General features: G+C 35.8%; 1 protein-coding gene across 3 annotated transcripts in view; it reads right to left on the bottom strand.

Annotated features, from left to right (window-relative positions):
• The window catches only part of Gria2 (glutamate ionotropic receptor AMPA type subunit 2), a 107,049-nt gene that overhangs the window by 18,581 nt on the left and 61,080 nt on the right, over positions 1-27,388 (bottom strand). For all 3 annotated transcript variants that reach the window (XM_028754909.1, XM_028754910.1, XM_028754911.1), the window contains exons 4-11: positions 26,499-26,695; positions 21,577-21,630; positions 16,944-17,105; positions 4,893-5,060; positions 4,505-4,609; positions 3,601-3,711; positions 1,920-2,126; positions 1,089-1,459 (exon numbers count right to left, since the gene is read on the bottom strand). In XM_028754909.1, the coding sequence (XP_028610742.1) occupies positions 1,089-1,459; positions 1,920-2,126; positions 3,601-3,711; positions 4,505-4,609; positions 4,893-5,060; positions 16,944-17,105; positions 21,577-21,630; positions 26,499-26,695 (1,375 nt within the window). The remainder of the gene's footprint in view (positions 1-1,088; positions 1,460-1,919; positions 2,127-3,600; positions 3,712-4,504; positions 4,610-4,892; positions 5,061-16,943; positions 17,106-21,576; positions 21,631-26,498; positions 26,696-27,388) is intronic.

Below are 27,388 nucleotides of genomic sequence, written 5' to 3'. Positions count from 1 at the left end.
TTCCATAATTCTTTTCTTTATATGTGATTTTTATAATGCATTACCATAATAGCAACTGGCTATAGGAAATAAGTATTTAATAGTTTCTGCCTAAAGGATACATTTCCCTCTTCTCAGCCAGTGGAAGATATTAGAACAGTTAAAAAGCTATGTGTTTTGGGATGCTTATATTCATTATGAAATTAATTGCTTGTAATTTTCCACAAACTGAAAAACTAACATTTCAATGAATTATCATCAAAAAGTAACTCCCTTAACTAGAAAATATTATTATTGGAATCACAAGAGGCTATTCTAGCTCAAATTGAACTTCCCCAAGAGACACATAACATCTCGGCCTTAGTGGGATTTATTTATCTGAAGAGATACAGGTAGTTATCATTCAAGTTGTAACATAAGCAAAAGCAATTGGTGATTTGTGTCAAATACTGATAATTAGGTACTTTAAGCCTGAGATGACTGTAGCCTGACGTGAATAGAGACGTGTGAGGATGTACCCTTCAACATGGCAAAGGCATTTTCAATAAGCCATTCTTTTTCCTGTCTACACTTCTAGATACTTGAAACTGTGTGATCAACCTTTTACTCCAGAAGCCTAACATTTTAAAAGTATAATGATCTCTCTCACACACAATTTCCATGAATTGATGTTAGAGAAATAAAGAGATGAGGTATGTGCAAATGAAGTGTTGTCTAACAAGTTGTTGACTCTGTAAGAAAAAGCTAACATCGCCCATTTTCCCATATACAGGTCTGTGGATGAACACACAGATAACTGTAAAATGAGAATATGCAGCAAAAACACGGTACCCCTCCAAGCAGGCATGGAATGATAAGAACCTTATGCATTTTATAGCCTCTCCATGGTGTACATAATTTCACCAGGGAAACACATGATCAACATTCAAAGAACATTGTTCAGGTATTTCACAGGCTTATGCCGATAGTAAAAATTTGCCCTCTAAGCATCTTAAATTGCTTGGACAAATGGTCGGCAGCTGCTGACATCTTTATGGTGAATTCATAGACACCATGAATATCCACTTGAGACCTAAAATGCACAAAGTTGAAGCAGTTGAGTGACCAACCTTGGCGAAATATCGCATCCTTGCTGCATAAAGGCACCCAAGGAAAACCAGAGACTATTAAAAATCCCAAATTCATTAGTTGATTCACTACTTTGTGTTTCTCTTCCATCTTCAAATTCCTCAGTGTGCCACTCGTAGGGGCTAAATCTGCTGACCAGGAATAAAACTACACTGACCCCAATGTAGGCAAATACAATGCACATCCAGATCTCATAGGCTAAAGGATCAAGAAAGGAAAACACTCCTGGTTTGGACTTCTGAGGCTTCTTGATCATGATAGAGATTCCAAGACTCATGAAGGGCTTGGAGAAGTCAATCACCTCTTCTCTCACGAGAGTGATAGTTAATGGAGCAATTGCAATGTCAGCTTTCTGTAAAGGAAAAAAAGGAAAATAACAGGACCCAGAATTGTGGCTAGAAAAGACAAATGGCTAAAACTTGGAAAGGAAGGAGATGGAAATTAGAGAATGGCAATAATTATGGGGCTGAAGAATAAGCGGGAAGGCAATGTATTTAACGATCTTGTATTATAGACAAATAGTTGACCTATCTGACTTGCTCAAGGTCATTACACATTTCATGTACTATACCCTTGAAGTTTGGGGATAATATGTGTGTTTGATGACAGGTGAAATGCATGTTTCAGTTAATCTTCAAGTTTACTTCTTGCTTCTGCCTCAAACTTTAAACAGGATTTTTATTTTTATTTTTTTTCTAGAACATCATAGAATATCAACAATCTGAGATGTGGGTATTTTAAAAAGAAGAGTGACAATCTGTCAACAATGATTCAAACTGAATTACATTAAATTTAAAGTGATATAAACTTACCCCATATACAAGTTCTCCAACCATACCATTCCAAATTTTGGTGTCTGCATCCCTGGCCCCATACTTGCCATCCCCAACAATAGTCAGCTTGTACTTGAATCCACAATGTTTGGCAATTTCTGCAGCTAAGTCAACACAGTAACCCTCATAACGCTCATTTCCTTCAAGCATTTCATGATTTTTCTTCATCATAACATATGGAGATTCCTATAAGGAAAGACAACATGTTCATTGATTTTCATACTGAATTATTTGCACAGTTATGTCAAAACTCCTAGCTTAATAATTTCTTGTCATAATACACATATATTAGGCATATAGATAATATGGTAGACATTGAAAGAAAATTATATAAGCATATTGCTTCTATGACAAAATTTCTTAAATCTGTATATTATTGGTCATTAAGATGGCTTATATCTAATCACATCAGAGTAAGATACCCAAAAACTGTTAGCATGTCTCCACATCTTATTTGTAATCCTTAAGCATCAGAGAGGGAATGTTTTGATCAACAGCTACTATATTCAACTTTGGGTCTACTTTACCCTTCATCATGGCTGGTGAATGCCAACCCTAAGAACCAGAATTCATCCAAGTTATGTGTTACTGCTCTTCCAAACACAATCTTCAAGCAGGATTATAAGCCTAAATAATCAATGACCACTGTCACAGCAACATATGGATTCTATTCCTGAAGGCATTATGTCTCACTTCATCAGTAAGATATAATCTTCTAGAATGATTCCCCAATTATAGCCATACTCTCTTTCTAGTAGCAAATGAAAGAGGACGTATGACAAAATGATTTGACAAATCTAATAATGTCCATTTTGGAATGTCATGGAATGTAAATTTAAGTGAGATAGTGGTTCCGATCAATAGCAAGATATGAGTCTAACTCATGGTCATTATGAGAATTTCAGGTGCTAGTAGTGTTTTATCTAAATCTCTTATAAGTGCATCTACAATTTTGTCTTGTGTTGTCAAATAATGACAACGGATTTATAACCTCTGTGCTAAGTAAAGCAGTACACAATCATTTTATCTAAAAATCATGCCTCGTAATGAATTCCACCTTCTCTCCCTCCCTTGCTAAAGATCTTTTCCTTATGATTTATATTTTCCATTCTTCAATTTACATCCTAGATGTTCCATATTCAGGTCAACTTTGCCTTCGTCTTTCACTATTCAGGTATCTAGAACCAGATATACAGTCACTTCTATGTTCAAATGAAGGATATGAAGATGATCATCTGTGCCTTTAAGAGGTCTATCTTTGTTATGAAGGAAGTCAGGTTAGCAGCATTTCTAGGACACAATATCAAATAGGAAGATGGCAATGAGCCAGAGATGGGTGAGATTTGAAAGGAAGTGTGAAAAACAAAATAGACCTTGCTCTGTTGTTCCCCTGTGTCAGCAGCAGGGTACCAATTAGCTTTCAGGCTTCGCTTCATCCTCCAAGAGGATAAGAACATTCTGAAGGCTTGAGCTGAGCCCTGTGTGTAATTCTTTCCAGGTAAACATTCAGTAAGTGACACACAGACAAATATTCAGAGTAAAAGTTATAAAAGCTGCCTGGTGTAGTGGTTACTATCCAAAAACATAGACACCAACTCTCCAGCTGAAAACTTTGACTATGGAAATACAAAGCTGAATATAAGTGCATGTAGTTACTTACCAATATTGTGGTGACAACCACAGTTTTGTTTTCAAGCCCAGATGTGTCATTTCCAGAGGGAAGCTCAGTTAGGGTGACAACCATTTTATCCACTTCACTCCAGTACCCAATCTGAAAAAGGTCACAGTTAATAAACATGGAGAAATGAATCATCTTCATGTAAAACATTCGATGCTTTTCGACCCCATGCTGTATCCAAACTAACACCCTCATTAACCAGAATTCTAAATAAGTGCAAAAATTTTACGGTCATAAACAGAATTTAATTGGGATTGAAATTGTAAAAATCATATTCTAAATTGGGATGAATCTTCCATTTTATTATTTATTTATTTTTGTTTACTTGAGGCAAGATCGTGGAATGTATTTATACTGGTTTGTGTAGAACTCAACTTGCATTCAGATCACAATCCTCCTGCCACAGCTTCTGTAGTTCTGAGATTAAGGGCATGAGGCAGTGCAACCAGCTCACTTTTCACATTCCTGGATTGTTTACACTGTGGGGTAATTATGCAAGTATATCCCAAACAGTGATATTTTAGCCAGACTATTTTAAGTGAAGATTTTGAATTATAAAGTTAAACACATGTTTACATGGCTATTTATTTCTTCCAAGCTCATTCCAACTTTAGCAGTTGCCTTATCTTACACATAAATTCTCCCTATCAAAGTTAAAAACAAGTGTATCATTTCTGCTTACAGGTACTATTTTAGATTCTACTACACTGTCGCTTACCAGAAGTGAGTCTGTTTGATTCAGAAAGTGCATCTCAAATCTAACTTTGTATCTAGAAGTGGCTCACTGTTATCTACATGCATGTGCTCTTTGACCCCAGCTGTGAGGACTCCTGATGGAATCTGCCTGTTCACACAGAGACCCCACTTTCAAGCCTTAAAGTTTTACCTTCCGGGGCCCATTTGTTTTGAGCTCCATGATATTAATTGTGTAGTTAATTCTTTTTCCGTTCTGGTCAAACTTTATATTTCCAGAGAGACCTTCAACTTGAACCTAACGATGGAATGGAAATAAAGCACAGTTATAATTTTATCAGATCCAAAATACAAACTGTGAAGATTGTTCACACTGACCCAAAATAAGTACATAAAATGAAAGGTTAGTTTAATGGGTTTCTGTTTAATCTTTAACCTGTCTTTGTGTTCTGAGGGAAAACACACTGCCTGTGTGTTCAATGGGAGTTAAAGAAGGGTGGTTTATTTGGTATGGCAGGAAAAACAAACACCACCTTAATGTCCCTGTGAAGTCACATCAGCACTCACTCTGTGAAACTGACCTGCTTGAGGGCTCTTTCTATTTCTACACCTTGTCCCCAAGGCACAGCTGGGTTGGCCAAACAATCTCCTGCATTTCCTCTCCGGGAGATTTCAATCCTCTGCTTCCTAAGGTTGCGGAATGCTTCGGTCATCACTTGGACAGCATCGTAAGTCAGGGCCGAAGTATACTAAAAGGAATCACACACATTATAAAGATGGGAGAAAATCCATCCAGAGCTTTGCTGCACATAGGCCTTGCCTATCGTGGAACACAAATCATCCAGACTGTTCTTGCCTACCACACAACACAGATACAAGGCAGAAAGCTCCGAGACGTTAAAGCCTCGATCCAGATGCCTTAGAATTCAAGAAGAGAATGGACAATGGGACTATGCAATATGCTGTGGCCACTCAAAATGTCCTAATAGATTAGTATCTTAGCAATTTTAACTGAAACTAATTACTTTTTGTTAGATCTGTTTCCCATTGAACCAGCACTCTGTGCCCAGTTGTGATAATATATAAAATTTCAAAATGAGAATAAACATATCTCTTGATGTCCAATAAGAGATTCACTGGTTAAAATAGACAGAAAATAGATGAAATTTTGGACCCTGAATCTGTAATTCAACCTCGTTGGTAGTCATGTTAGAATGGCGTCAGACCAATTATTTACATTCTCCTGGGTACTTATGGTGGTGTTAAAGAAAAAACAAATTCCATCATCATTCTTTGGCTATTTTTGTGTTTTAACCATCAATGAGAATGCCAGCTCAAACTTACAGTGGCTGAACAGGCATTACTGGACTTGTGTATCTCCATCATTTGTCTGCTACTGTTGCTAGTGACTGACTTCACTTCTCTCATAAAGGTTTAAAGAATGTCACTGCATATTTTTCAATCTAAAGGTACAAACAGCTGGAGTACAGCTAGAGAAAAATGCAACTTCATAACTAACATTGTGACACTAAATTTTTAAACTTAATTCCGAAATGGCATGTGGGCAGTACAGCTGAGAAGTCTTAATTTTTTCCAGTCAAGCTTCTTGTCCCATGTGACTCAGATCATTTTCTAAATACCATATAGCCTCCACATGTTTCTATTTCTCGAAACTCTTTCTGATTATGTTGTATTATAGAGAGCAAGAGGACCCTGGGTAGAAGTTCCTGTTTTGTCACCAAGAGAAAAGTCTAAGCCCTCCTGAGTTGACAGATGAGAACTGGCCACATTGCTCCTAGGGAGACTCTCTTCCAGTGCTCTGATCTCACGCCTCTGGTTTGCTTAAGCACACTTGTTTCTGGAATCACAAAGGCAAGAATTCTCATCAGCTCACTTTCTCTTGCTCTCTCTATTGGACCATCTCTACAAGGAATCCAACTTCTTTACCTCCTACCAGAGTTGAAGGAAGAAATAAGAGAAGATGGAGGTGAAAATAAGAGATGAGAGGAGAGAGAGAAAAGGGGAGAGGAAGCAGGAAAAGAATGTGGATCAATGTATTCTTCCAATCACTAGTACATTTTTGATTTTCTTCTTAGGAAAATACATTGAGAAGAACTTCTGAATCTGCCTTTGAGTGTCAATCTTCTCTGGTTTTGCTAAGTGCTTTTCTTCAGTTCCTCGCTGTGAGTACCATTCTGAAACTCTAAAATGTGGCTTCCTTAGTGCTGCCTTTCTTACACAGCCTTCCATCAGACACATTCCTCTTTGTCTTTATTTATAGCATTTTCCAGCATCTGGTAATCCTGTGTGAATATTCTTCATTTGTTTCTTTTAACTATCATCCTCACTAGAATAAGTACTTCAGGGAACAATAGATCTTGTCTGTTACCACTGAATTCTTATAGACTACAATAGGGTTTGACATATTAAAAAGACAAGAAATGATAACGGAATAGAGAAGAAAGGAAGTAAGGAGAAAGGAAGGAAGGATTACATCTATTTAAAATTCTAGTCAAAGAGACTAATATAACAAGTCCATAACCTTTAAACGTAGAAGAAAGTGCTAACAGAATGGAATGCAATTGATTCCATTCCATTGAAGGTAATCGTCACAGTGTTTTAAAGCATCCATGTAACATTAAAAAAAAACCAACCCTGCATTATATTTCTATTAAAAGTCATGTTGATTTAAAAGATTTGCTGAAACCAATAAGAAAGGATATAGCAGGTTTTGTCTGCCTCACTATGTGTCTATTTTTATTATCCCACAGTGAAAAATATTTTCTTTCTGCAGAATATTCAGTTCATTGCCAACTTAACTCTTAACACTAATGCCTAGGCCTCTGAATAGGTAATGGAATTTAAATTGAATAAGTTGGATATTAAGAAAATATTGTAATTTGTATTAAAATTGTAATAGCTAAAGGCCAAGATCTTTATTAAGTCAGCTTACTCTCATTACAGGGAGAAACCCGTGGGGCTACCCACTAAACTGTTTTAGAAGACAATAATACCCTGCAAACTACATTAGAAATACAATTAGGCTAAACTAAAAAGCATTCTGATCCATGCTACACATCTGCACTGCAGCTAGGCATGCTCAGTGTTCATGGGGGTGGGGTATCGTCCCCTCAACCTTACTCAAATGCTCAAACCTAAACACATGTTGAGCTTGTTATCTGTTTAAATTAAAACTCACAGTTAGAAGCACAATTCTGAGCTTGGAGATACTCAGCATTCCGTGCCTTTTAGCTTCTGCTCTGTGTTTGTGGTTCATTTATTTTCCTAAACAAGTATGCTCACAATTTTGACTGGCAAGTTAAATATTTCCATTTGATTCATCCACTTGCTAAAGTAGATATAAATTAGTTTGAAGGGCACACGATGACAGTGTAACTATCTTCCATCTTGGGAAACAACTGCAGTATCTCTGCCTTTTTGTTTATATTCTGTGAATTCTCTCAACCAAGTTGGGAATTTATCCTTCAGTGGGGGGCCATTTGGCTTAGCTCTTCCCACAGGCACTACATCATCACACTAGCACAAGAAATCTGAGAAATCGTTTTCATGGTCCATTTTCCAAATGTATGCTTTATTCCATTTTAAGTGCATCTTTATTGAGACTTATTTTTCAGAGATAAAATAAAATGTGAATTTTAAGTGTTTGTCATGTCCAATAATATCATGCAAATCATTCAATAATGCAATAGTGTAATCACTGATACCACAAGATGGCCATTTCTAACACCAGAGAAGGCAGTAGAGAGGAAAATGTTTCTATTTTTCTCACCTCGTGCATATGAATGTAAAAGAGAAGGCCATGACTACATTACAAGCTTTTGCTGTTTGTCACATGGGGCCATGTTTTCTTATACATTATCTAAATCTTGAAAACATAGAAAATGATATTTAAAACAAAAATACCAGCAATTAGCCACTACTAAAATTTGTTAAGTCCTGTATATTGTCCCATTTTCAATTTGTTATGAAACTTGAAATCATTTGAATATACTTTAGGAAGCACAGAGCTTGTATGTTAGAACGCAGGCCTGCCATCAGAGTTGCCCATCCTGGCTCCTCTGCTCTCTTGGATGGTTACCGAAGAGCAGCTATGTGATGCTTCTTAGAGAAACATAAACAGTGTCTGCTGGGTGTGAGCAGGTGCTGAACTGCACAGTGAAGGAGGGGAGTCCACATCCACTTAGGTCTGAGAAATAATTCCCACATGCTTAGCACTGTCAGACATTTAAAATATTCCTCAACAACACCTTACTTTCTGTAAAAATAATGTTTCCCATGACACACTTCAGGATGAAAGTTTCACTGCTTGGTAAAAATTCTCATACTCATTTCTAAGAGAACACAAGTTATTAAGTTAAATTATGATATACCTTTGCAGAATCTAATACAATTAGTTAAATTATGACATACCTTTGCAGAATCTAATACAATCTAATATTCTGATTCTTTGCTTTACAAAATAATTATCAACAGGATCAAAGAAGTGGGTGCTATGAAAGTTAAAAAATATTTATAAGAAAGGTTATAAGAAAGATTTATCATTTTTTTTAGTTTAATTCCTTACAATATCTATGTATCAAGTAGAGACTTGGGGAAAGAGAACAGAGGGAGCCTGAAATTTTTCACTTATCTTAATTTAAAATTCACTGACTGTCCACCCTCTCAAAGAGCTGTCTGTGATAAGGTCATCTTTAATTTACTGTAAAGCATCTTGAACATGTGCCCTTTGGAATCGTACTGCAGAAAGGCATGAAACCATTATGAAACTCCACCTCTTTGGCAATCACACCAGCCAGCAAGACACAGTCCCCAAGAGGGAAATGGGAGTTCAGTGTAAAGAAACTAGAATTAGCATCTATTATTATTTTTCTCTGAATAACAAAAATAATCTCAATGGATATGACAAAAAGAAAGTCTGTTATTTTTAAATGAACACACACACACATACACACACACACACACACACACACACACACACGCATATGCCTAAAAATATCATGATTGCTGTTGATTTTGATACAAAATCTTACTTAAGGAGTAAGTCCCTAAATTCAGACACTTGGAACTACATACTTAACGATTCAAACCCATACCTAAAGCTAATTAGACAAACTAAAATAGAACAAGGAGCTCACTTAAAAGCACTGACTGGTTTGATTCAGCTACTTTAAGGACTAGTTCAGAGACTCATTTCATGGCTGACTCAATCATTCTCTTCCATGCCCAGTTCCTTGCAGTTAATAACTTACGAGAAAAAAGACTGTCTACAGCAGAGTTTCTGAACCTGTGAGGTCACATATCAGATATTCTCCATATCAGATATTTATATTTCTATTCATCACAGTAACAAATTTATGAAGTAGCAATGACACGATTTTATGGTTAGGGCTCAGCACAACATGAGGAACTGTATTAAAGGGTCACAGCATTAGGAAGGTTGAGAACCACTGTGCTAAAGTGATTCTGGCTGAATTTCTACACTTGGTGATCAAAGATGTCTACCCACCAGTTCCTGGAACCTTTGCATAATGAAGAGAGCATGAATGAGAGCAGAGAGTCAGCAAACACTGGAAATATTAATGTAGCCTCTACTAAAAGCTTAAATTGTACTTTTATATAATTGTTTCAGCAGGGATTTCAAAGATATCTTGCTGTCCTAAGAGTGCTCTTCAGAGGAAGAAATGAGTGAATGCAGTGGAGCACAGATGTCATTTATTACAATTATAAAAACGAATTTCATCTAAATAGCACAATATGTTTATTTGCCAGTACTTTCTCAGGATATATTATCTTAGCAACATCAGTTTTGTAAATATATGAGATTAACTTATATATGTATTTTAAATTACAAAGTACAAATGCTTAAATGCACCGAACTTTTAGGTGTGATGAGTAAGTTGCTCTAATATTTGGAATAGTAAATGCTGTGTCTTAGCTGTGTCTATAGTCAGTTTAAATACCACCAGGCCATCAGGGTACTATTTAATGCATTATGCTAATTATCAGACTGAAAAAAGATTATATTGTTTTCAGAAGGTCCAATAATACTCTTAGGGCAAATTAAGAAAGTTTGAGAATGTGTTAAGCCTATTCCTGAGTAAAATGAGATTCCGGTGGGAGAGTCATTATTTAAAATGTCACGCAGATGTGAGTTCCTGGTTGTAGTTGATTCCCTTACTGCTAGCTGGACATTAAAAACAGAATGGAGCAAAGCTCACCATGTGAAAAGGAAGCATCGATAGCCATGGCTTGCAAGGTAGAGACTCTAAAAACAAAATCTCTCTCAATATGGAAAGAGTAATAGTCTTTTATATACTTGGAAGTTTACTTATACTCTATCTCCTCTTGAAATCTTCAAGAGAGGTGAATGGTCTATTTGCATTGTCCCTTATAAAACAAAGTCAGGCTAGACTACCACAGCCTCCTTACAATCACCAGAGCAAACAGCTCAGCACTCTTCTGCTTGCACTTGCTCAAAGGACCATGGCAAATGGTTGTAGCAGAGATTTAAAGAAAATTCTATAGCATTGATAATTCAGTATTTTCTTTCTTGACAGCCTGATAATTTCAAATTTCTTCCTTCTTTTACCAGATGACTACTGTTCTTTCTACAAGTGTTTCCTTTGAGATACCTTTCTCCCTTGTGACTCCTGAAATTACTTGTCACCAGGGAGTCCAGTTATCACTTTGTGCCCCGCTGATCAGCACACACCCTCTGAATGTTACAGCCTTTCACCAGGCTAGTCTGTCAGATCAACATTCTCTGACTCTGCATAGTCTTTAGACACCTCTATTTAGACCACAGAGTGATGGACATTTTCTGTTTTCCTAGACTGGGAACGTTCACATAAGTTTTCCTCTACTTATAGCCTTTGATCCTCTGCTCTATGCAACTTACTCACTTTCAGGTTTCAAACACTATTGCTTCTTCCAAGAATCCTTTCTATCCTATAACCTGCCCAGCATGATCCTTATATGTAATGTCTTTCTTTACTTGTATACGAAGGAAGTTATTTGAAGCCATTACTTTTATGTCTTTATTTTATGTTCTTGTGATAGATCAGCAACCAAAATCATGACTTTTACTTAAAAGCAAAAGGATAAAACTAACAGCATGAAGAATAGTTTAATTACAAATACATGACAGTAGAGTTAGAGAATAACTTTAAACGGAAAAGAAGACTCCTTGAAATGGAGGCACTACAATGTCACCTCCCTTGAATGGAGTAAAAACTATGGCTTAGAAAACCAAACTCCAGTTTCAATAGGAAGATGCAATTTGATTAAGCTTGAAGAAATACAACAAGCTTACTTTCTTGTGAAGAGACATAAAAGAAGAGAATGTTCTAGAAAAGGAAATAGACAGTGTAGAGACACTAAGTGGGAAAACGTCCGTATTTAAGGACTAAAAGGGAGGAATACAGTTACAGGAAAATTGGTGAGGGAACATTATCAAGAATTGAGGTCACATGCAAGTGGCAGAACATGAGCAATTCCTATGTCAAAAAGATGACTTTGGTGTTCATGCCAAGTGCAAAAAATACTGGGGCTTTTGGAGGAGAATTATGACACGCTGTAACTCTATTTTAAAGAAGCACAAAAATAGAAGGCATGGGAGACAGAGGAAGCCAAAGAATAATTTCTTGAGAAAGCCCCATAACAGAGGAGACAGTGGCTGGTAGCTGGGTTTGGGCTGGTTGTAAAGGACAAGACAAAGCAAGGTGAGAAGTGAGACAGAGCTAGATTTGCTGCAGGATGGATGTGAGCTGTGAGAGGAAGGATGGTGTTAATATTTTCAAATGTTTGATCTAAACAGCACATAAAGTCAGAGTTGTCATCATATGTTATGGGAAAGACAGTCTAAAGAGGAATTTGTAGAGGCTTAAAAGGACAAAGGTAACAATGGGAAAATCAAAAGCTTATGAGAGATAACAGAGAGTTAAGTTTGAAATGTCAACAGGACCATTTCTGATAATGCTACAAAGTGATTATTGGTTTCTGATGTAAAAGCATGTCAATATTTTGTGTTTTATCTCACACAGAAGAATACCTACTACAGAGCAGAAATATGTGTTGTTCTGAAGAATGAATTCATGAATGTTGTTACAAGTCATTAGACCATTAGTGAGAATCAAATGTAATGTCTCAGTGCTGTGACTCTAGTCATATTTTAATTATGTAAAGAGGAAGAAATTTAAACATTGCTATTTGTTTATTATTAAAATATGTACATATTCAATTAAGAATTTACATGTATCAATTGAAAATGTTTTAATTGAGAAAGTGTGGAGTGTGTAAGTCTTTAAGTTTTAGGAATTTAAACTTTCAAACATGCATTTCTCTTTCCCAAAATTTTGTTATAATTTCTAAAGCCTAACCATGAAAAGAATTTTATTTGATGACTTGGATATTTATAGATTTTTCATGCCTACAGCTCTTATTATGTATTGTTTTTAATTTTTTTATTATAGAGTACTAAAATGTGGTTTTGATCAACAGTATAAGTGCTACAATCAGGAAAGCCCCCCCCCAACATGAAGCTCATGAAGAAGAAAGGCCAAAGTGTGGGTGCTTCAGTTCTTCTTAGAAGGAGTAACAAAATACTCATAGGAGCAAATATGGAGACAAAGTGTGGGACAGAAACTGTCAAGAGACTGCTCCCCCTGGCTATCTACCACACGTGCAGTCGTCAAAGGCAGACATTGATGTGGATGCCTGGAAATGCATGCTCACAGGAGCCTGATATAGCTTTCTCCTTAAAGATCTGCAAGAGCCTGACATATACGGAGTCAAATGCTCACAGCTAACCATTGAACAGATCAAGGAGTTCCCAATGGAGGAGTTAGAGAGAAGACTGAAGGAGCTGAAAGGGTTTGTGGCCCCATGAGGAGAGCAACAATAACAACCAACCAACCAGAGCTCCCAGGATCTAAACCACCAGCCTGGGAGCACATAAGGAAGGACCCATGGCTGCAGCTGTATATGTAGGAGAGTATGGCCTTGTTGGGCATAGGTGGGAGAGGAGATCCTTGGTCTGGTGAAGACTGGATGCCCCAGTGTGGGGGAATTCAAGGTCAAGGAGGTAGGAGTTGCTGGGTGGGTGGGGGCACATCCTCATAGAAGTAGGAGGAGGAGGATGAAAGTTGGGGAAATGGGAAAGGGTAACTTCTTTATACAATATACAATATATTGTATAAATATACAATAAAATATACAATAAAATATACAATAAAATATTACAATAAAAATATTAATTTCAAAAACATAAATATAAAATAAAGAAAAGAAAAAAACCAAAAGGCCCCACGACCAGCATGAAAGGAAATTACCTCACTAGGTGTTAATCTCATTAGAGAGATTTGCCTCCTTTCAGTCAAACAAAAGTTACACTGAGAATAGTTTTTGTTTAGGCACATATAGAACTCCTTAGTTTTACCTAGTAAGTCAAAAAGAATTATGAAGGTATTCATTTTCTTATATCAATATTATCTTCATGGTTACAACTTTGAATGTTCAATTATACAGTAAAGTATGCAGTTAAATGCTGGAAATAAATCACTCGTAGTACTTAAATTGCAGGCTCTTCTGATACTCAGGGAACCCTCATGTTCTTCCTCTCTGTCTTGCATAACATATAGATCATCCTTTCATTTAGCACATCCAGCTTTCATATGTAATCTTCCATTAATCATAGTATCCAGATTCATGACAGAGAGTATGTTCAGCTTCCCCAAAATAAGCCTCATTTTACTAAGTAGTGTCACCAACTTGTAGTATCAATGCAAATTTGATATGTTGGTGAGATGTTGTAAAGAAGTTTTTACTGTGAAAAAGTAAAGTATCCAACTCAACAAGGAAAGAAGAAAAGCAACAATCCCTGAATCATCCTCCTCGCCTTACTGCATCACGGAGGCACTGTATCATCGTCACAAATTATCACATAAAAAAAGAATTAGTGTGACATAAGTAGATACTGTGACAGCACACTTACATTACTTTTATTACAGTATATTTTTATAACTCTGTTTTATGATTAACTTTTGTTGGTCTCTAACTGTGCCTAATGTGAACTTTACAGTCAGGAAGTAAATAAAGTGTGTTTATGCTTGTGGAGGGGACCATGGAGGGAAAGATGGAGGGAGGGGCAAGAAAGGGGACAAGGCAAAGAATAAAGAGAGAATGAAAGGTTGAAGTTTCTTCATTTTAAGAAAGAGTTGGGAAAAGAAACAACCTTTATTTACTTTTTCAATTCTTATAATACTGTGGTAAAATTCTGTAAATATGTCATCTCAACCCCAGAGAGTAACAGCTTTGTTTGAACTGTACAGAGGGAAACTATTGAGTAGAGGTCGCACAGTAATTCAGTAGACACTACTGTAGAGCTTGGTACTCTCTATGGACTCAGGCAACCACTAAGTCTAGGCTCACTTCCAATGGATATCAGGGGCCCCTCTCTTGGGATCGTCGCCTCGTACATCTACAGACAACCACAGAACTGTACCACTTAGCAGTCCCACCTGTCTTTTTACAAAGTCTTTCCTACAACAGCGTAAGATTTGAGGTTTTCTACTTGTCATGCTAGGGCATGACATTGAGTCTCCATATGAGACTCTCTTTCTCAAGTCCCCTTCCTCACGTTTCTTTCAGTTCTAGCTTCATGTAAAAAGTAATCTGGCACCCCCTACAGAAAGCTTTCCTTAATCCCCTTCCCACATTTTGTCCTTATCATCTTCAGGGAATTGGCTCACTTGACACACTTTACTAGATTTGCTCATCAACATATTTGTGTTTTCTTTTATACTGTGCATTCCCAAGAGCAAAATTCATACATTTTTCATTTCTTTTGTGTGATTCATTTCTTGGCCCTCTAGTACAAGAGCAATATGTATCTACATTAGCATGAAACGCCTTCCCAAAGATGAATTTCCCCTGAAGGCTTTCAATGATCTGTATGAAGCCTCTGGGGTAAAATAGAGGAATTACAGCATGTTCAGCTTGGAATAGACCTTCACAACTGGCTGAAATTCCCTAGATTTTGGAAAAGGATTGGAGAAACAATGAGCTTTTATTAGGATCTATGGTTTTCACACTGTGCTAAAAATGCGCTAAATGGTATTTAGTCTTCACAACAGCTGGGAAATAGTCATTGTATGAATGAGAACACTGATCTGGGTCAATAGCAGATTCCAAACCTATTTTAAACTAATAAACCTTCCTTCTTTGCAGTATCCCACTAGGATGTATCATCATGACCTCGCTGAAAATTAGGTAAAGCAGACAAAAGGAAGACATTGTGAACAGAAATGGAGCAAAGAAAATGGTACATTGGGTGAGCGCAACAGATGGAATTCTGGGCCTAAGTTTCAGCAAAAATTTCATATCTAGATTCCTCTCTCCCCATCCATCTTGATACAAAACATGTGAAATCAAATCATAATGTGGATTCCAGGAGACAAAAACAAATCCATTTTTCTTTTATGTTTCTCACAGAGGCAGTATAGGGATGCCACAAAGAGTATTGAAGACTTTAAAGAGTAGTTAAGGATGTGAGAGGAATGCACTCTCCATTACATATCTTACACAGAAAACATCAGAGGCTTGAAATCCAAAGAAGAAATGGATGAGCATTTAAACTTCCATTAAGCCAGATAGAGACATGCCCTATGACACCAAGTGTTCGTTGTCATTCTCAGAAACTGTGTTGCATGACAGTATTCAACAAGATTATATAATAGACAGCAGAAATGCTAAATTCAAGGTCGCCAAACAGGAAGTCACTTACCTTATATAAAATAGTAAGACAAGGTATTTTTTTAAAATATTACAAAGTAATTCTCTGAAACTGATTCAAAAATTAAAAGAATCTATTTATGTACCCTAAGCATAGACACTCAAACTTTTTAAAATATATTTAGGAAATTTTTATAATCATATATATATATATATATATATATATATATATATATTTACAGTAACCATGTTTTATCAGCTTTCTGCTGTTTCCAGGTTACTTATTATCAATCATTTTATACATACAATACACACCTAAATGTGTACATTTTGTGTGTGACCATATGGTTATTGTCTAAACTATATACAAATGAGTTGATTGAAGATTGAAAAAGTTCATATCTGCTGTTCTTTACTTTATTTATAATCAAAATGCTATAAATGAAAGCCAGAGCCTTTTGTTCCATGGGTCTTAAGTTTTAAAATGCCTCCTTAGACAGGGCTTCCCAGGACATATAATTTATGTTTTTGTCTGCCATCCGTTTCATGACTTACTGTTCCTTCTCATGCTATGGTCTTTTGACTGTTTATCCTCACAGTACTGTGAGTGAAAGCAGTAGTTTGTACAGTCTGTACAGTCAATTGCCACCAAAGTTCTTACTTCATAATCCACACAATATAAATTTTCCACTGGATAGATAAATGAATGAAGACATTGTGGAGATGCAGGCACAGAAGAACACTACAGTAAAACATAGTTTTCTTTATATACAAAAGCAAAATATAAGAAATAAGCTTATCAGTCTTTTTGCTTGCCATCTTTTATGCTGCACACTTCTCCCTCCAGTATTTTCTAAGCCCCTTCTTTCCTTAAGGCAAACCTTAATTGTCGCCGTGTGTGCTCCAGGGTATTCTTTCTCTTCTAGTGTTGACCATCTTTCTATAAATTTAGACACCAGGGAGTCATCGTAGTCTACAATCTGAAATCCAGAGACATTTGCTCCTCCAAACTGAATTTTCAGCAGGTCTCCATCAGTAAATCCCTAGGAATAAAACAGATTTATGTTATCCCTGTGGGTTATCACCTTTCCTATACCTCTCCACATGTTGTGTCTTGGCAGGTAAACACACACAGGAGAGATAAAATGCCTTCGGTAAGATTTCATGTATTTAACAGTTAATACTTGTCAGCACACTTCATGCAAAATAGGTATCATGGCAGTTCCCTAATCAATATGTTTACTGATTGGCTAACTCATGGAAGTATTTACATAGAAGTTTTCTCTCATACTGAGTCAGTTTCCATGGGTCAGGTAAGGACTGGGTTTTCTTCATTGAATTTATCATGGAGCAGAGCCTGGTGCTACATATGGAAATCATTGATCAAACTATTCTCAGTTAAACTGATCATTTACTTGCCAGATAAAATATCTTTAAAATAAAAAGGTAAAAACAAATATCCAATTGTTCTTCTTAATTGATTAACAGAAAAATATTTTATATTAAATGAGAAACAAATTAAAAGAAAAAATGAGTTTTTATCAATCAGTTGGGTGATTAAGGGTATGTGTTCTGCTCTTGGAGAGGACCCAACTTTTCTTCCAATATCCACAAGGGGCAGGTCACATCCTCTAGTAATTACTTTGATATCATATTCTGACAAATGTAGGTATTGCACTTATATACACATGTGTAATTAATTTTTTAATTTAAAATTTTCAATTTAAAATTTCATGCAGTTGCTCTTGCATGAAAGAATCAATTCAAAGTACCATGTTACACTTTCATAAATGAAAATTTTATTTTGTGATTAAATTTTAACTGAATTTTCCTTTTTAAATGAAGATTATAAATACAAATCAAATTTCAATATGACAATTATTGATGTATTCACATTTTAAACATATTCATTCTATCCTTTATAATGATTAAGTGTATCATGAATCAATCTTTTATTTTTAGTTAATACTTAAAACAAGAGTTATTACATCTTTTACCTTAGTAAGGAAAGCTTCCTGTTAGCCCACAATTTTGTTTCTACATAAGCAATACTAAATGGACTCTGGATTTCTAGTGAGCAAGCTCAGCTCACCCACGTGCTTAGCCGTAAGCCTCAAGGATGGGAGGAGTGGTTATGGATCCTTTTTAATTAGCTTTGGTTCTTTGTTATGTGCTGTTTTAAAATTCCCAGTCTTCTATAAAAATGTGTATGTATATATGTGGCTAAACTCTGGGAATAGGATGATGGGGAAACTAAAGTCAGGACTCAGAATTCTGTATGAATGCCCCTATTGATGTATCTAGGTGTCCTGGGACCCATTTAATAAGTTCAGCTGATGCTCTGATCTGTAGGTGTTCCCCAGTTCTAAACAATAACTCACATCCATAACTATTCTCAACAGAATTTTTCAGAGAAAATAGAAGCCACTCTATCCTAATCCTTGGACAGTGACAAGACTATCCTATTTCTTGGTTGAGAATGCCCCCTCTGCCTTCACATACTTTGGAACAGAAGAGGGCAGTTTATGTAACACAGAGCAACAGGGAACCAGATTTACCAGAATATCAACTGAACCCCATTCTTGTTGCTTTCTCCCCACCTTGGTTCTGTTGATGATTCACAGGTTGCTGCTAGCATCATGTTCTAAGTAACGAGCACATGGAACCAGGCTCTGCCTCTCGGGACCAAGGAAGAGTGTACAGCAAGAGCAGGAGCTACCTGTATGCTTCCCCGTGCTTGGTGCTTGGCACATCTCTCCCATCTCTGCCCAGCCCCATGCCTCATCTGTTCTGTGCGCTAGATAAGCCTCTGACTTCCTACCTTGCTGGCAATTTCAGTCTCGTTATCTCTCTTTTGGAGTTTCATTTAATTTTACTCATGCTGTCATCTTACTCTGATTATACAAAAAAATAGCTTCAACTGAAGTTCTAGACAGGTTTGATGCAGGCCTAAATAAGGATCTGCATTTTCCAACGTTTTCTTTCTTTACTTCTTGGAAAAATTTGTACAGAATTTCCCAGAGACAATAGAACTAGCCACTCCGTCATAATCCTTGGTTAGTGACAAAGCAATCGATTTCTGGGTGTAGAATATCATCTGCCCTCACGCACTTTGGAAGAGAATAGTGTAGTTTCCATATATATATGAAACAGGAGGAGCAAGGAGAAAGAGAGTGAGTGAGAAAGTAGAAGAGGAGGAGGAGAATTAGAAGAAAGAGGGGAGACAAATAGAGAATGAGATCTGGACAAGTTGGGTGCAACATCTCACCAAATTAAAACCATGCTATCATTTAGGGAGATGCATTCACAAGACTGATAACCAAGTGATTCTCAATAACTGTAGAGCCTACATGCTCTTAATGATTATTAACAAGTTAAATCCACAAGAAGAGCAGAGAGGAGAAGCATGAGCATGGGTCTTATGACCTTCATCATATTATGGACCAGCTAACTTTCAAAGGCTACAAAGAGAACTTAATCAGAGCCTGTATCTGAAGAAATTAATTCACCATTTAGCTTCTCTTAAAATGGTTTATCAATATGTGAGAATTTTAAAGAATCTTTTATAACCACCTCTTCTAGCATGTATAAAGCACTGGCCACAGTGTTACTTTTCTATTGAGAACTTGGAGGATAAAAACCCTTCAACATCAGGAGGCACTTTTGAGATTTCAACGTCATGAAGGGTCTAAATTATCAGACATTCCAGTAGAGTCAGGACTCCTTTACAATCACCAGGAGTTTGTAAGGAGAGGAAATCAGGCATTCAGGAAAGAGAAAACAGACCCAAATTCAGCTTCAGAATTGACTTAGGTAGATTTCTAAATAGAATCATGACCAAAGCATGGACTTGCTCATTTAGACAAGAGTGCTTTCCTTTTTCATGGCATTACATAGCAACTCTCAAATTCATGAGACACCTTCTGTCATTATTTCTCAATGTTCCAATATAATTTTCTCCATCTGGACATTTTTAAAGATCGCAGCTTTCACTGAGGCACTGTGCTCTTCATCAAATGGCACAATTCACACAGGGACTGAGTGTACAGGCTGTTTCGGGCATGGAACAGAGTTGGGAAAAACTCATTGCAGAGTTTCATCTCTTGTTAACTCCTGTGTCTACACGGAATCTTTTCCAGTCTCCTAGGTACACACTAAGAGCAAAACCCCAGAGGATTGTGAGAGGAGCATGAAACCATGTCACCAAATAGGCATTTTACCTTAAACAGACTCTTCCACCTTGAACAACTTCTTCTAGACTCAGGACACTCACCGACACTAACTTGAGTGTTCTCAGTGAAAACACTTTTATTGAAACGCTTGTTCATTTTTTACATTTTTCCTATCATACTAAGGATGTTTTCTGAGAGATAGACTGATATTCTATAAACCATAAAAAGAATCCTGTATTTGAATAAACACAAAGCCTGTGTGCAGTCCCACCACACAATTGAGAATAAACATTCAATTTGCTGCCTCTTTTCCTGGTCTTGCCACATTTTTATCAGGTTGTGTGGAGATAATTTCCAACAAACAAGGCCGTAGCTATTCAAAGACCATGAGGAAAGCCAAAGCCTGCTTCACTGCCACAATAAAACCCATTTTTGAAATAAAAATCAGTGTTTAACAATCTAAATTGATTGTCTATAATTATGAAAGAAAAAAACCAAAGAAATATAATTAACCAATCTGCTTTTTCAATATGTTCTGAAGGGATAAGAATACTGATGAGAACATGATTAACACCTATAAGAACTCAGTTTTCAGTTCACTGTGTTACTTATAAACTGTGTAGAAAATCAGAAATAAAATATTTTTGAATCATTACTATTACATTGCTACAATATATAATTGATAGTTTTATTGACATAATAGTATCATGTTTGTAAATTTAATTTCTTCATAAATGTGCATCAATTTCATATATTATTTATATTAAAAACTCAAGTATGCATGCAGTAAGTTTACAGAACACAGTGACATAAAAATGGATAATGAAAGAGTTAAACTTTATATTTTTGAAAGATTTCCCTTAGTATCAAATTTTTAAGATAATTTTTGAATAAGTATGGTTGTAAAGATATTTATATCATATGTAATAAATAGAAATAATTTAAATTTGTAGACTGGGAAATAAACCTAAAGCAACCATATAAAACATTTTCTTTCTTGCTGATAAAATAAAATCAGACTATATTCTTAAAATATCCCTTATGAATGATGATTCTTCCAAGTAAATATTTTCAAAGAAAGATTAGGTAGTGGGGCTGGGAAGGTATTTCTGTAGTTAAGAGTACCAGGGTTTAGTTCCCAGCACCCATATGACAGGATGGTTCCAGATAGGTAATTCCAGTTCTAGTGGACCATAGGCCCTCTTCTACAATCTACAGTTACTCTATGTAGATGGTGCACAAATATTCATGCCAACAAAACACTTATACACACGAAATTTAAATAAATATATTGTAAAAAAAAAGCTTAGTAGGTAAAAATAATGTCAACTAAATCACTTACCAAATTTGCAATGATGTAATGGTACCCTTTAACATGTTTTCCAATGGTAATAACCTAGCAAGGATAAAACATAAACATTTAATACATGTGAAGAACAACAATGCAAAATTTCTGCTGTAACAATCTAATTAGCAAAAGATGAAAATTTGAGTTACATATTCTACAAGTCATTTTCAATAAAACATTTGTATCTAATACAGAGAATATTTCTCAGGAAAATATATCAATTAACTTTAGTGCTTAGTAAATGCTATCTATTAAGAAATCAACCACTAAATCAAAATAACTCCCTTCTTTTATTCTGTACTGAAAATATGCCCATACATGTTTGGGGAAAACATAAAAGTAAATAAATTTAATCCATAACAAGTAATATTTTTATTTCTCTCAGTCTATATTTGTGTCTTCTTAATAAAATAACCACCTGATAAAAATTCTGAAATGTTATAACTATACATCAACAGTAACAGATAACATATAACATATAACAGGCATAGAGTTTATAGAAAGATTAGGGGATATTAATGAGCAAATATAATATTATCCTTGATGTAGCTAAAGCTTAGTTCAAATAAGTACTACTTTTTGCTTTAGGCAACAAAGTAGCTAAGAAGCTAATTTCACTTCATAAATCAGAGTCAAAAATCAATGGCAAGATAAGCTTACATCCTGGAATAAGAGATTACTCCAGTAATGTCTACAGCATCTTTGAATATTATTAAGGCACATTTCCTTTACTATATAATTGACATGGAAAACAGGTGCAGGTGAATGGCCTTGGTGTACAGAGGTGCAACTAGTGATCAACCCAGTGTAAGATGAAATAACTAAGGTCAAAATGCATTTAATTTCATTAATCTACTGGCTTTCATTGCTTGCAAAAAAAAGTGTTCAGAGAAGCATGGTTTGCTTCCTTTCAAGACTTGAATGTATGAGGGAGCAGTGACCTATGCCAGGGAGCATCATACTGCATATTGGTCCCACGGGAAAAGAGAGTTCAAGTGGACAGCTTCTGCTAAATTCATAGGCCTTCCAATGCATCATGAGACTGAAAAATTATAAAATGACCCAAGGAAGTCTAGAGTCATTTATTTTCAAAATAATTCCTTTAAATTTTATTGATTTATTATTTCAGAAAAGGTGTTATTCTGTAGTCCAGACTCTCCTTGAACTCAGCATGCAGGCCAACCTGGCCCTTCTGCCTCAGGCTTCATAGTGCTGGGATTCCAAGTGTGGACCACTATCCTTCCATTTTAAAAGAAAATAATCAAACAAATGGAAAACATGAAAGCGCAAGCTACAACTTTTTTTTTTTTTGCAAAGCATTAGTTTATTTCCCCATTTTCTGTCTCCCTTTGTCTCTTCACAAATTCCTCACATTGAATACTATAGGGACCCTGCAGGCTACTCCAGATCTACTCTTCCCTCCCTCTGAACTCAGATCACATGGGTTTTCTCAACAGTTTTTGCATAATAGTACACTTCTTCTTACAAACATCTCAGGACTTTACATCCTCTATACTTTTACTTGCAAATGTCTCCACTTTAACACAACCATGTGTTATTAACATACAAGGTGTAACCAGTCTCAGCCTGGTGGTCGTCTCCAGGCTGAAGACTTCTATGACTGTCCATCACCTAGACAAAGTCAGGGGCATGAATAAGCACATTTGACTCAAAAGCAAAGAGATACTTCCTTGAAAAGCTTCTAGAGAATGCAATGTTCATGTTGCTTAGCAGCTGTTTGAAAGGAAATTAGAGTTTACTTTGCCTTCTAACCCATTTTTGCATCACATAATCAAATTGCCTTTTCATTAAAAAAAAATTGGATTCCTCAGGTTGAAAGCAAAAGATTGAAGAAAAGATGTTCTTGCAAGTGAAAAATATTCTAATTCATTTCAGCTTAATCAACATGCATTGTGTCCATAAATATGTTTGGAACATCTGTTGCTTCTGCTTACTGAGCAAACTACCTTATGAATGTCCATTTTATATTGGAGAATTAAAATAAACAGTCAAAATGATACCACTTGTCCTTACTTCTGTTTACTGAGGAAAAGAAGGGATATAAATATTCACTAGGTTCAAGTCTTTATAAATGTTAGAGTTGTCATAGTAGCCATTATAATTTTGCTTTATAGAAGCAATTAGTATTATACAATAGAAAAATTGTGCTAATTTTCAAGTGTTTTAATAGCTGGATACTTTTCTCATCTGATCACTGCTAGAAATAAGTGTCTTCAGGGTTTTATCAAATGATATTAAAATAGTCTTAATCTAAGGTAAGTTAATTTTGTTGCTAATTTCTAGATGCTTTGAAGATAAAGAGTTTCACCCTATCTCTGTTCTCTTGCAAATACTAGTTGAATAAATTAATGAAAGAGTGTCCTTTTTCTTAGGATGTGCCTTATCACAACCTTGTGTTTGGTGAATGCTGTTCCTTGAAGAACATTCTGACCTCATTTCTTTCAGTTATCCTCTCCCAGAACAGTGTGTTCTTTTCAGTCATGGTACATTCATGTTGATATTATGTAACCACACATTGGCATTGGCTTTGATGGGGTTTGCAATATTTTAACAGTGTTTCTTTAGACTTACTGCAATGTCTGCACAACAAACACTAAAGAGATGGAATAGTCATTCAAAAAGTAAGTGAATGGCTCTTGCCACTAGGTGGAACGGCAAGTGACCATGGATAAAAATTTCCGGCATAATGAACTAAAATAAACATTTCCTCTCTATAATTTGATTTACTATATTATTTGTTATATTAACAAAAACCTGAGTAACACAAGTTTGTATGCTATAATTTTTAGTTCTGAATCTGCATGTATTTTCTTCCCCTAAAAGGAATATCATGAGATTCAAGTAGCAGTCTTTCTTATCACTATTTGCACCCTTTCCTTAGAGAATGCCTTTAATAAATTGTTATTAAGTAGTACACCACACATTTTAGACACTCATTTAATGAGTTAATAAAGGTGCACATTCATGACATATAGATGTAAAACAATGCATTTTAAGTTGTGTATTAAATGGACAACTACATAACTGTAATTATAGATTTTTGCTTCAAACATTGCTTGCATTTTATCATTCTAGTTTTCTTCACATTTTCCCTATTTACAGTTCTGAAGGACACATTGTAGCTTTCACCTGTATTTATTGTGAAGAAGCAGGGATATTTAAAATTGTAAACCAGACTACTGAATATTATTACAATTCAACTTTAATGAGAACCTCTGATGAAATTCAAATGTGATTCTGATGTACACATTTCCAGCAAGAAACCTAGGTTAACATCAATCCTAGCTCCATCTCCTGAGACCAGAATCAAAATTATTCTCTTCTCTTCTGTGCATTTGATTACTTTTCAAGTTTCATTAGTTTGAAGTAGTTATCTAGTTCTTCATAAGACACTCCATTTTTGTTTCTTCAGGCCTATATTATATATGGATTAAGGCTTTGTAAACACTTGCTTCAAGAATTTTTTGTCATGAATACATCAGTGAATTTCAATTTTTATAACATGGGCTAGAAGAAATACAAATGCATATACAATTATATGTTTTCTTTCTAATTTTATGTATTTTCAAGAAAGAAAGAAGCAGCTGGAGTCTCTGTTCCTATGTCTATCTCAGTTCATACATCTCTCTCTCTCTCTCTCTCTCTCTCTCTCTCTCTCTCTCTCTCTCTCACACACACACACACACACACACACACACACACACACACACACACACACACCAGCAAGGACTAGTAAAGGATACCTTATATAACAGGGTGAAAAATGAAAAACATGGCTGGTCAGTTTCTTTGCCTGAGAGCATTGCAGATTTGGTTCCTTGCTGTGTATCTTATGTTGTCACTTCATGCTTATCCTATTCTGAAAGGCCTTATCTGAAGTAATGCAGTTTGATAAGGTCAGACAAAAACATTCTCATGTCTATTATTATTCTTTCTAAAACCTAAATGAACACTTCTGCACTGTGAATATCGTCTGAATGTATTTCCTTCACCTTTTAATTTGTAGATTACAATTTGTGGACACAAATTTCCTTATGTGTGTGCAAACCCAACAGTTACTTATACCAAAAATACCTTCTCTTCCTAGAGATATACATATATTGTGGTGGTTTGAATAATAACAACCCCCATAGGCTCATATATTTGAGTGCTTAATGGACATGAAGTGGAACTATTTGATAAGATTAGACACATTAGGAGCCTTGTTGGAGGAAATGCATCACTGGTGATGGGCTTTGAGGTTTCAAAAGCCCATTCCAGACTCTCCTTCCCTCTCTATTCCTTAAGATCAGGAAGTAACACTCCAGCACCATGCCTTCCATGGCTATCATGCCTACTACCTTACTCCGCTCCATGATAATGGACTCACTCTCTGAAACTGTCAGTAAATCTCTAAATAGTTCTTTTTGTAAGAGTTGACATGGTTGTGGTGTCTTTTCATAGCAATAGAATAGTGTTGAAGACATACAGGTATAAAATAACATAGACTTGGAGTACATTATATTGAAATAAACATGTAAGAGTCATAAGCCCATTCACTTTTACCCTAGGGACTTGTTTCAACTTAATTACATCTGCTTAAAATGTTGAGGCAGAATTAAATTTAATGTTTCCTACTCAGAAAAGCATGTACGTTTAGGACAATGCTTATGTAATATATTAAAGTTTTATATTATATATTGAAGTTATTCAATGACAAAACTAATCTGTCAGTATTATTGACAGCCGTCTGCCATTGCTTACTGAAGCTGGGGATAATTCAATTGATGATTCTTGCTGCATTGTACATGAACTATAAACTAAAAACTGCTGTCCAAGCATCTTGCAGAATGATCCTTGCCAATGCTGATGCTGCATGCATAGTCTATATTTGGCAGAAAACATAAAGAACAAACCTGGTCGACAATGTCATTTACTTTATCCCTTTCACAGTCAAGGATTACACGCCGTTCTTTTTTTAACTCCAGATCTTGAAAGAGTGATCTGTATGTCTCATCTTTCTTGTCATTGTTAATGTTCCCTACATTGATAGCAGTCACCTGCCACTTCTTCTCCGCAGCAGAATCCAACACAGCTTGCAGTGTTGATAAGCCTGGGAAGACAATGGGCAAAGATGACTGATAAAGATAGTAGAGCATCTCAGAACCCAAGTGTGAAATGGTCAGGTCCACCACGTTATTAATCCTGATTTATTGAGCAGCTTGGGGAGGCTGAATTATGACAGAAGCTATGATTTTTTTTTATCAGTATCTGCTCATGTCTGGATCACATATTTTAAAAGAGGTAAAAACAAACTGCCAAAGAAAAAATGCTTTCTTTATACTTCTAAGATGTGTTCTTGTAACATGTTGAAATGCAAGATTTTTAATATCTCCAAATTAAGTAAAATAAAAGATTTCCTAAGCATATCCCACTTATAGATGGCATAATGGCTTTAGCTGTAGGTGATTGTCAATCATTTTGTACTAGTAACCTGATAGGGTTTACTACATTTCCATATGGAATCTCTGAGCAGTTGAATAGCACAGCCAATGATGTCTAAGAGGTTGTCATAAGGTATTAGTTGTCCCCAATCAGCAGCAGACTGATAGTTTTTTTCCCTGCAGCCTTCTGTTATACTTTTTTTTTTTTTGTCGGAGCTGATCTCATGGAGATTGAATTGTTCACCTATTAACCAGATGGTGGCAGCTATCTGTCTAGTTCTGAGTTATCTCATTTCATAAATATTAGACTATTTTTCTATTTGTTACTAACTTTTGTTATACTTTGGTATGACTTTACCTGG

Source organism: Grammomys surdaster, unplaced genomic scaffold (assembly GCF_004785775.1).
Source record: "Grammomys surdaster isolate TR1022 unplaced genomic scaffold, NIH_TR_1.0 126039, whole genome shotgun sequence".
NCBI lineage: Eukaryota > Metazoa > Chordata > Mammalia > Rodentia > Muridae > Grammomys > Grammomys surdaster.
This window is presented reverse-complemented; position numbering and strand designations above follow the sequence as displayed.